Raw genomic sequence first — 10941 nt, 5'->3', positions numbered from 1 at the left:
GGGGCCAGATGGGTTCCCGGTGGAATTTTACAGGAAGGATATGGACCTGTTGGGCCCACTACTAGTGAGGACTTTCAATGAGGCGAGGGAGGGGGGGTCCTACTCCCGACGATGTCCAGGGCACTGATCTCGCTGATCTTGAAGAGGGTCAAGGACCCTTTACAGTGTGGGTCGTATAGGCCAATCTCGCCAACGGTGAATCCCGCCGACAGAGAATCCTGCCGACAGTGAATCCCGCGGGGGGAGAATCCTGCTGACGGAGGATCCCACAGACAGAGAATCCTGTCCCGAATTCTCCGCCACCAGAGATTCGGCGGGGGCGGGAATCGCGCCGGTCAGCGGGTCCACGCCCGGCGATTCTCCAGCCCGCGATGGTCCGAAGTCCCACCGCTGTCAACCCTCTCCCGCCGGCGTGGATTAAACCACCTTGTGAATGGCGGGACAAGGCAGTGCGGGCGGGTGCCGGGGTCCTGGGGGGGGGGGCGCGGGGCGATATGGCCACTTGGGGTGCCCCCACGGTGGCCTGGCACGCGATCGGGGCCCACCGATCGGCGGGCGAGCCTGTGCCGTGGGGGCACTCTTTTTCTTCCGCCTTCGCCATGGTCTTCACTATGGCGGAGGCGGAAGAGACCCTCTCGCCTCCGCATGCGTGGGGATGACGTCAGCAGCCGCTGACGCTCCCGCGCATGCGTAGCCCGTTGAAGTCCTTTCGCCGCCGGCTGGCGTGGCGCCAAAGGCCTTTCCCGCCAGCCGGTGGAGCGGAGACCACTCCGTCGCGGGCCGAGCCCCTCAAGGTGAGGGCTTGGCCCCTAAAGGTGTGGAGACTTCCGCACCTTTGGGGCGGCCCGACGCCGGAGTGATCCGCGCTGTTTTTGGCGCCGGGTAGCGGACTGTGGCGCACAAAGACTCCGTGAGACAAACAGAGTGAAGTCGATGAGGCTTTATTAAGCGTGTCTGTTCCCCCGCAGCCCGATAGTAAACTGGCATGCGGGGGAAGGCACCGGCTTCTTATACTTCGCCTTCAGGGCGGAGTATGAGGTCAACGGCCAACCAGGACCCGGGATCTGTCAGCCAATGACATTAGGGCTTCCAGTCCCACATGACCCCCAATACATACTACCACATTCACCCCTTGTCAAAAATGAACCCGGCGGGGTGATGCTTCGTATGGTGGTAAGGGTTTACAGTACTGGTCCTGGGAGGAGAGAACAGTTACATGGTAGGACCGTATTGGACAGTATCGTCCTGTTACAACTATTTACAGAGGAGATATGAAAACAAAATGTTCATTGGACAGTCCATCTTTGTTTTACATCGACGCCACGAGTCGGTCGGGCGGTCTGGTCGTCCGTGTCGATCGCCTCGGCCCCGGCGGTGGTGGTGGTGCTTGTACCAGCGTTGTCGCCTCCGGGAACCGCACGGTTTTAGCTGTCGGTGCAAAGGGGAGGGGGGCTGATCCTCCTGGGAAGGGGGCGGTCGCGGGGTGCGGCGGTGGCAGGAAGGGGGGCGGTTGGATTGATGGTGCCGGGGGGGTGTGCGTGGTGCCGGCGGGCGCCAGATCCCGCAGGGAGACCGTGTCCTGTCGGCCGTCGGGGTACTCCACGTAGGCGTACTGGGGGTTTGCGTGGAGGAGGTGAACCCTTTCGACCAACGGGTCCGCCTTATGTGCCCGCACGTGCTTTCGGAGCAGGATGGGTCCTGGGGCCGCCAGCCAGGTCGGCAGCGACGTTCCAGAGGAGGACCTCCTAGGGAAGACAAGGAGACGCTCGTGAGGCGTTTGATTAGTGCTCGTACATAATAACGACCGGATGGAATGGAGAGCGTCCGGGAGGACCTCCTGCCACCGTGAAACTGGGAGATCCCTGGACCGTAGAGCCAGTAGGACGGCCTTCCAGACCGTGCCGTTCTCCCTTTCTACTTGCCCGTTCCCCCGGGGGTTGTAGCTGGTCGTCCTGCTTGAAGCTATACCCTTGCTGAGCAGGAACTGGCGCAGCTCGTCACTCATGAAAGAGGACCCCCTGTCGCTGTGGACGTATGCGGGGTAACCGAACAGTGTGAATATGCTGTTCAGGGCTTTAATGACTGTGGCCGCGGTCATGTCGGAGCAGGGAATGGCAAAAGGGAAGCGGGAGTATTCGTCCACTACATTAAGGAAATACGCGTTGCGGTCGGTGGAGGGGAGGGGCCCTTTGAAATCGAGACTGAGGCGTTCAAAGGGGCGGGAAGCCTTAATCAGGTGCGCTCCATCTGGCCTGAAAAAATGCGGTTTGCATTCTGCGCAGATGTGGCAGTCTCTTGTGACTGTACGGACCTCCTCTAAGGAGTAGGGGAGATTGCGGGACTTGATGAAGTGGTAAAACCGAGTGACCCCCGGGTGGCAGAGGTCCTCGTGGAGGGCTTGGAGGCGGTCAATTTGTGCGTTGGCACATGTCCCGCGGGATAGGGCATCAGACGGCTCGTTCAGCTTTCCGGGCCGGTACAAGATCTCATAGTTGAAGGTGGAGAGTTCGATCCTCCACCGCAAGATCTTGTCGTTCTTGATCTTGCCCCGCTGTGCATTATCGAACATGAAGGCAACCGACCGTTGGTCAGTGAGGAGAGTGAATCTCCTGCCGGCCAGGTAATGCCTCCAATGTCGCACAGCCTCCACTATGGCTTGGGCTTCCTTTTCCACTGAGGAGTGGCGGATTTCTGAGGCGTGGAGGGTTCGGGAGAAAAAGGCCACGGGTCTGCCCGCTTGGTTAAGGGTGGCCGCTAGAGCTACGTCAGAGGCGTCGCTCTCGACCTGGAAGGGGAGGGACTCGTCGATGGCGCGCATCGTGGCCTTTGCGATGTCCGCTTTGATGCGGCTGAAAGCCTGGCAAGCCTCTGTCGACAGCGGGAAAGCCGTGGTCTGTATTAGGGGGCGGGCCTTGTCTGCGTACTGGGGGACCCACTGGGCGTAGTATGAAAAGAACCCCAAGCAGCGTTTCAGGGCTTTTGGGCAGTGCGGGAGGGGAAATTCCATGAGTGCGCGCATACGTTCAGGGTCGGGGCCTATTATCCCATTGCGCACTATGTAGCCCAGAATGGCTAGCCGGTCGGTGCTAAAAACGCACTTGTCCTCATTGTACGTGAGGTTCAAGGCTTTGGCAGTCTGGAGGAATTTTTGGAGGTTGGCGTCGTGGTCCTGCTGATCGTGGCCGCAGATGGTTACATTGTCGAGGTACGGGAACGTGGCCCGTAACCCATGTTGATCAACCATTCGGTCCATTTCCCGTTGGAAGACCGAGACGCCGTTTGTGACGCCAAAAGGGACCCTTAGGAAGTGGTATAATCGCCCGTCTGCCTCGAAGGCTGTGTACGCTTAATAAAGCCTCATCGACTTCACTCTGTTTGTCTCACGGAGTCTTTGTGCGCCACAATTTATTAAGCGTGTCTGTTCCCCAGCAGCCCGATAGTAAACTGGCATGCGGGGGAAGGCACCGGCTTCTTATACTTCGCCTTCAGGGCGGAGTATGAGGTCAACGGCCAACCAGGACCCGGGATCTGTCAGCCAATGACATTAGGGCTTCCAGTCCCACATGACCCCCAATACATACTACCACACGGACATCGCGCCAGTTTGCAGAGAATCCCGCCTATGGTCTCTTGTCTGAAGTTGGGAACAGGGTTGAAGAGAATCCTTCCATCCCTCCCAGGGTATTGGCTACATCCTGTGATGATGGAATTCTGCTGGAAACAGAGCTACCAGTCTTAACCATGTGACCACATCATGTGCAGCACGACTAAATAAGGTGCTGTGTCAATTCTATAAGCATTCTGGACTGTGGATTTAACAGCCCGGCTTCTGTGTTTGAAGGTCAGAGCATCATATTACAATAAAGTGTCGACGGGTTTCGTTTACCATTTGCTCTGACCAATAAATAATGTCTGTTCTCAACTGAGACAAGGTGGTCTCAATCCAGAAGAGAAATCTGATCATTCCTGGATGCCACATTGTGCAGTCTGTAAAAACGTGGCTTTTAAAAATTGTAATATCTACGTGCCTGTAATGGCCATTACAAAACCCATAAATATGACCAGGTAAGGGAACATTAATTGGTGGAGTAAACAAACCGATGTTCGAGAGTTAAATAAAATGTAAATGTTACCACAGTCCCAGATGACCATAGGCTGCCTTCCCCTTTGAGGAGGGGAGAGCTGCCTGGTGGTGATTTAACCTGAGGGTCTCTGGAGCAAGGCGGGACGTTCATGAATAACCTGAGCCGGTACGGGGATTGAACCCGCTCTTGTGGGTGTTGTTCCACATCACCAACCAGCTGTCCAGCCAACTCGGCTAAACTGACCCCACTTTGTTTACAATAGATATTTTATTGCCTTTTGGAAAATGTATTTAACAATAGAATTTTGTAATACTGTTATTTTCAGACGAGATTGAATCTCTTCCACTTGCCAACACTCCCGAGGTGTTTGGTCTCCACCCCAACGCTGAGATTGGTTACTATACACAAGCAGCTCGAAGCATGTGGGGACACCTGATTGACCTACAACCACAGACAGGTACCGTTCTGTAAAACTCAATTCACCTGCTTCTGGGTGTAACGCTTGCAAATTCACTTGTTTTTAATATATTACTGACTGGTCTGAACTGCTCCCAACACAATATTAATTTGGACTTATCACCACATATGGTTGAATATGTAAAATATATTAAGAACAAAGAACAAACAAAGAAATGTACAGCACAGGAACAGGCCCTTCGGCCCTCCAAGCCCGTGCCGACCATGCTGCCCGACTAAACTACAATCTTCTACACTTCCTGGGTCCGTATCCCTCTATTCCCATCCTATTCATGTATTTGTCAAGATGCCCCTTAAATGTCGCTATCGGCCCTGCTTCCACCACCTCCTCCGGCAGCGAGTTCCAGGCACCCACTACCCTCTGTGTAAAAAAACTTGCCTCGTACATCTACTCTAAACCTTGCCCCTCTCACCTTAAACCTATGCCCCCTAATAATTGACCCCTCTACCCCGGGGAAAAGCCTCTGACTATCCACTCTGTCTATGCCCCTCATAATTTTGTAGACCTCTATCAGGTCGCCCCTCAACCTCCTTCGTTCCAGTGAGAACAAACCGAGTTTATTCAATCGCTCCTCATAGCTTATGCCCTCCATACCAGGCAACATTCTGGTAAATCTCTTCTGCACCCTCTCTAAAGCCTCCACATCCTTCTGGTAGTGTGGCGACCAGAATTGAACACTATACTCCAAGTGTGGCCTAACTAAGGTGCTATACAGCTGCAACATGACTTGCCAATTCTTATACTCAATGCCCCGGCCAATGAAGGCAAGCATGCCGTATGCCTTCTTGACTACCTTCTCCACCTGTGTTGCCCCTTTTAGTGACCTGTGGACCTGTACTCCTAGATCTCTTTGACTTTCAATACTCTTGAGGGTTCTACCATTCACTGTATATTCCCTGCCTGCATTAGACCTTCCAAAATGCATTACCCCACATTTGTCCGGATTAAACTCCATCTGCCATCTCTCCACCCAAGTCTCCAAACAATCTAAATCCTGCTGTATTCTCTGACAGTCCTCATCGCTATCCGCAATTCCACCAACCTTTGTGTCGTCTGCAAACTTACTAATCAGACCAGTTACGTTTTCCTCCAAATCATTTATATATACTACAAACAGCAAAGGTCCCAGCACTGATCCCTGTGGAACACCACTGGTCACAGCCCTCCAATTAGAAAAGCATCCTTCCATTGCTACTCTCTGCCTTCTATGACCTAGCCAGTTCTGTATCCACCTTGCCAGCTCACCCCTGATCCCGTGTGACTTCACCTTTTGTACTAGTCTACCATGAGGGACCTTGTCAAAGGCCTTACTGAAGTCCATATAGACAACATCCACTGCCCTACCTGCATCAATCATCTTTGTGACCTCCTCGAAAAACTCTATCAAGTTAGTGAGACACAACCTCCCCTTCACAAAACCATGCTGCCTTTCACTAATACGTCCATTTGCTTCCAAATGGGAGAAGATCCTGTCTCGAAGAATTCTCTCCAGTAATTTCCCTACCACTGAAGTAAGGCTCACCGGCCTGTTGTTCCCTGGATTATCCTTGCTACCCTTCTTAAACAGAGTAACAACATTGGCTATTCTCCAGTCCTTACGTAGCTGGGGGTGGCGTGGTGGCACAGTGGTTAACACTGCTGCCTACACCACTGAGGATCCGGGGTCGATCCGAGTTTGCACATTCTCCCCGTGTCTGCGTGGGTCTCACCCCACAACCCAAAAAGATGTGCAAGGTAGGTGGATTGGCAATGCTAAATTGGCCCTTAATTGGAAAAATAATTGGGTACTACATAGAACATACAGTGCAGAAGGAGGCCATTCGGCCCATCGAATCTGCACTGACCCACTTAAGCCCTCACTTCCACCCTATCCCCGTAACCCAATAACCCCGCCTAACCTTTTTGGACACTAAGGGCAATTTAGCATGACCTAACCTCTAAATTTATTTTTAAAATATATATACATTAAGTAACTAAGTTAACTTTAGATTCATTTCAACTGCTCTATTACTAACCACAGTGTGACTTGGGCAGGTTAATAAACAAACACTGCAGTAATTGTTGTTTTTGACAGTCAATTTGTTAAAAGTTGTTAAAAATCTGATTTCATGCCAAGGCTATATCTAGTTAAGGTCGATTGCAACATCTTTGGCAAACGTTAAACTCATTTGGAATTAATGATAATGTTTGACAATGGCCATACTCAAAGTATTTGATTGCGAAATATTCCAGTGACCCTGGTTTAATTTGCTGCTCACTCACTGAATAAAGGAGGAACCTGAGTCTGTCTCACTTTAACATAGATTTATTCACATAACCCAGAGAGCACGGCACAGATTCCCTCCCCCCCAAGCAGACGAAACCGGTCCTTATATATACTATAGACTCCCAAATAGTGGATGGGAGTTAGAAGAGCAAATATGTGGGCAGTTTTTGAGTGCAAAAACCAAACAACAATAATCGTTGGAGACTTCAGCTACCCGAATATCAGTGGAATATCAGTGTGGAGGGCAGAGGGTGCAAAACTCTCCAGCTACATTCAAGAGAACTTTTTAAACTGGTACATAACTAGCCCATCGAGAGGAAACGCAATTCTAGATTCAATCTTAGAACGTGAAGCTGGGTAAGTAGCAGCGGGGGACCCGCGGGTGTGTGTGCGCTGCTGGCCAAGCGGAGGACGCCGCTGACGGAGAGCCCCGCAGGAGATGTTTGATTATAATACAGTTCTCCTTTACTCCCTCATTAGCGTAACAAATGCACATGGGAGGGACAAACAAGGTAAGGGAACACAGGATAAATGGCAGGACCCTGGGAAGCACCGGGGAACAGCGGGATCTTGGTGTGCATGTACACCCGTCCCTTAAGGTAGCAGAGCAGGTGGGTACAGTGGTTAAGAAGGCCTGTGGTATACTTGCCTTTTATGCCGAGGGATAGAGTTTAAGAGCGGGGAGGTTGTGCTGGAACTGTATAAAACGTTGGTCAGGCCACAGCGAGAGTATTGTGCGCAGTTCTAGAATCCACATTATAGGAGGGATGTGATTGCACTGGAGAGGGTGCAGAGGAGATTGACCAGGATGTTGCCTGGGCTGGAGCGTTTTAGCTGTGAAGAGAGATTGGATAGACTGGGATTGTTTTCCCTGGAGCAGAGGAGACTGAGGGGGGACGTGATTGAGATGTATAAAATTATGAGGCACAGATAGAGTAGCCAGGAAGAAACCTTTCCATTGGTGGAGGGATCAATGACCAGGGGGCAGAGATTTACGGTGAGGGGGAGGAGGTTTTGAGGGGATGTGAGGAAAAACCTTTTCACCCAGAAGGGGGTGGGAGTCTGGAACTCGCTGCCTGAAAGGGGGGTGGAGGCAGAGACCCTCAGAACATTAAGAAGTATTTAGATGGGAAGTTGCAATGACAAGGCCATGGGCCAAGGGCTGGGAAATGGGGTTAGAATAATTCGGTGGCTGTTTTTGACCTGTGCCGATGCGATGGGTCAGAGGGTCTTTTCTCTGCTGTTTGACTCCATAACTCTGTGTGTACAAATTTCAAAAATAACACCCCAAATGGTCGATGCCACTCCACCGATCTTCCGTGAATTTCTGTCACTTCTCTGATGATTGTCACATGAGGGTTTCCCAAAAATCTTTACAATCTTCTTCCAAACAATACTTTGTATCAGCTGTTTGCATTCAGAATCCACTCCAAGTTTGCTCAACTATCATTTCAAACAAAGTTTCCGCTCCACTTTACCAAAACGCCAGTGCCAGATTAGCCCTTTAGTGTTGACAGATCTCCGGGTTAGGTAGGGTTACGGTAGATTGTGTGGCGGCTTGGAAAGAGTGCACTTTCAGAGGGTCGGTGCAGACTTGATGGGCTGAATGGCCTCCTTTCATGTTTCCTTTGTCTTAAATGCTTTTCCACAAACTCAGGTAATCAGTCCCGAGCAGGATCACTGGAAATAAAGATCCCAAACCTTAACAATTGCGTAGATATGTGGCGGTAGCTTACCTCATCAGCTCTTCTCTTTCCAGGTCTGACTTTAACTTCCAGAAACAACATCATGTTCCCAAAGGCCCTCATTGTCCCTTTAACTTCAAACTTCTTGGAAACATTTCTTAATTTCTCTAGTTTTCTTAACTAGCTGTTCTTTAGGTCTCTTACGTTCGTTTTCTTAACCATTGCTCCATAGTATGGCATTTCTTCTAGCAAAGCTGAGAGAGATGTTCCCTTTCTCACCTTCTAAAACCAATTGCTAATGAATTCAGTTAAAAACACAATCAGAAAAGCCTTCCTATCCTAAAGGTGCCCCTGGTTACTAAGCAATGACTTTTACTTCTCCCGACTTGTTTCCTTTTCATCCCGTAACCCTCTCTAAGCACAACAGAAGGATGGTTTTAGCTGACACCAAAAACCCCAGATGCAAACACCTTTGTCTAGCATGAATCTAATTATAGATTTACCCTTCCTTACTCAGAAAAACTAAAGATCACTTAAAACCTATCCCTGTTTCCATGATATTTTTAATAGTTCCTCCTCATGTCTCTCTGTGTTCATCCGGTTACTGTAACTCTTTCCATTTGTGCTGTTTTTTTTACATTAAAGATGTAACTAATTATTATTAAACCCAGACTGAACGCTCAGTCATCTGCCCTCAAATCCCCGTCTGTACCTCGCTGTCAGATTTTGTTTGTATTCCTGTGAAGTACCTTTGGGCCATTTTACCACCTTGACTGTACTTTATAAATGCAATTTCCTGTTGTGGTTTTAACCAGTGGGTCAGGAGTCTGTGCAATCATTCAATCAAACACCTCCCTGGTGTAGGAAGGATGTATTAAACCACCATAAACCGGCCCTGGCAGACAGGGACATAGTGATTGGTAAGGGGTCACCCACAGATGGTAGCAGGCGCACTGGGTGTTTCCAGCATTCGCAGTATTTTGCTGTTGTTCATATTTAATGATCCTCTGAACTGTGTGAAATAATGCAATGTTTTTGTGCTAGGGGAGTCCGGTACTGGGATGGGCCGCGACGAGTACATCGGCCACGTGGCTAAAGACATTGAAAGCAAGCTTCCAATCATGTTTGATCTCGACACTATCTATAAAAAATTTGCATTGCAAATTACACCAACAACAGTGGTATTGCTGCAAGAGCTGGAACGTTTCAACCTGCTGATTGACCGTATGTCCCGATCCCTGATGGAATTACAGAGGGTAGGTCCCGCTGCTCCCCGAGAATCCATCCATTAAAATCTAGGATTGGCCAATGACGAGCAGTGGAAGTTTGTAGCTTTGATGTAATATTTCACTCCAACCATGGGACGGCAGTGGACAGGAGGTTTTACTCCATACACTTGCTCTGCTCATTGAGAAACAGACCACACAGGGGAGTTCACTTAATCCATCCTGTATCTGCCTGCTCTCTGTAAAATACTTAGTCCCTCTTTCCAGCTCGTCTCCATAATCCATTAACATTTTTGTCCAGTTCACACAAGGTGGATAATCCTGTTACGAAATGATCATATTTAATTCCAAATTCTCTTCCAACTGCTTTAACAGAGGAGTTGATCCATTTGGACTGAGTGGGATCGTGCCTCCACTAAACGCAGGGAGAGTTTGACCTGATTAAATGGTGGAGATTATTTTGTAGACAATCGGAAGTGTGGGGAGGAGAACTGTTTATACTTTGAGGAGCATTTAAAACACTGCTTTTCAACCATGTGTGAAGTACTTAGAATTTAACTTTACACCGTTCTGTAAATTCTGTCTGTTCCATTTGCCCGGCATGTTTAGAGGCTTCAGACTGGGGATGGTGTTCCGTGTTTATTTCTAACGCCGTGTGGTGTGTGTGTGCTCTTTATTACAAGAGGAAAAATATCTAGAAAATTAACATCAAGCTACTTTTAAAGGAAATTGGCTATATTTACAGCACAGGTGGCTATTCAGCCCGTCGTTTCTGCACCGGCTCCCAGAATAATAAAATAATCTTTATTGTCACATGTAGGCTTACATTGACACTGCAATGAAGTTACTGTGAACATCCCCTAGTCGCCACATTCCGGCGCCTGTTCGGGTCACAGAGGGAGAATTCAGAATGTCCAATTCACCTAACAGCACGTCTTGTGGGAGGAAACCGGAGCACCCGGAGGAAACCCACGCAGACACGGGGAGAACGTGCAGATTCCGCACAGACAGTGACCCAAGCCGGGAATCGAACCCGAGTCCCTGGCGCTGTGAAGCAGCAGTGCTAACCACTGTGTTACCGTGCTGCTGGCGGCAGGCGATGATATTCCAGCAGTGATGGTTATTCATGAAGGCCTTGCTTTCTTAACCTTGCCCCTCGCCTGAGGTATGCCTCCGGTTAAATCACCACCGGTCAGCTCTC

The 10941-nt window shown here is 49.8% G+C and overlaps 1 protein-coding gene across 3 annotated transcripts in view; it reads left to right on the top strand.

The window, feature by feature from the left end:
• dnah10 (dynein axonemal heavy chain 10) overlaps positions 1-10941 on the top strand; it is a 704002-nt gene that overhangs the window by 675225 nt on the left and 17836 nt on the right. For all 3 annotated transcript variants that reach the window (XM_072511049.1, XM_072511141.1, XM_072510964.1), the window contains 2 exons: positions 4411-4542; positions 9559-9770. In XM_072511049.1, coding sequence (XP_072367150.1) covers positions 4411-4542; positions 9559-9770 — 344 coding nt within the window. The remainder of the gene's footprint in view (positions 1-4410; positions 4543-9558; positions 9771-10941) is intronic.

The sequence above is a fragment of the Scyliorhinus torazame genome, chromosome 1, assembly GCF_047496885.1.
Source record: "Scyliorhinus torazame isolate Kashiwa2021f chromosome 1, sScyTor2.1, whole genome shotgun sequence".
Lineage (NCBI taxonomy): Eukaryota > Metazoa > Chordata > Chondrichthyes > Carcharhiniformes > Scyliorhinidae > Scyliorhinus > Scyliorhinus torazame.
This window is presented reverse-complemented; position numbering and strand designations above follow the sequence as displayed.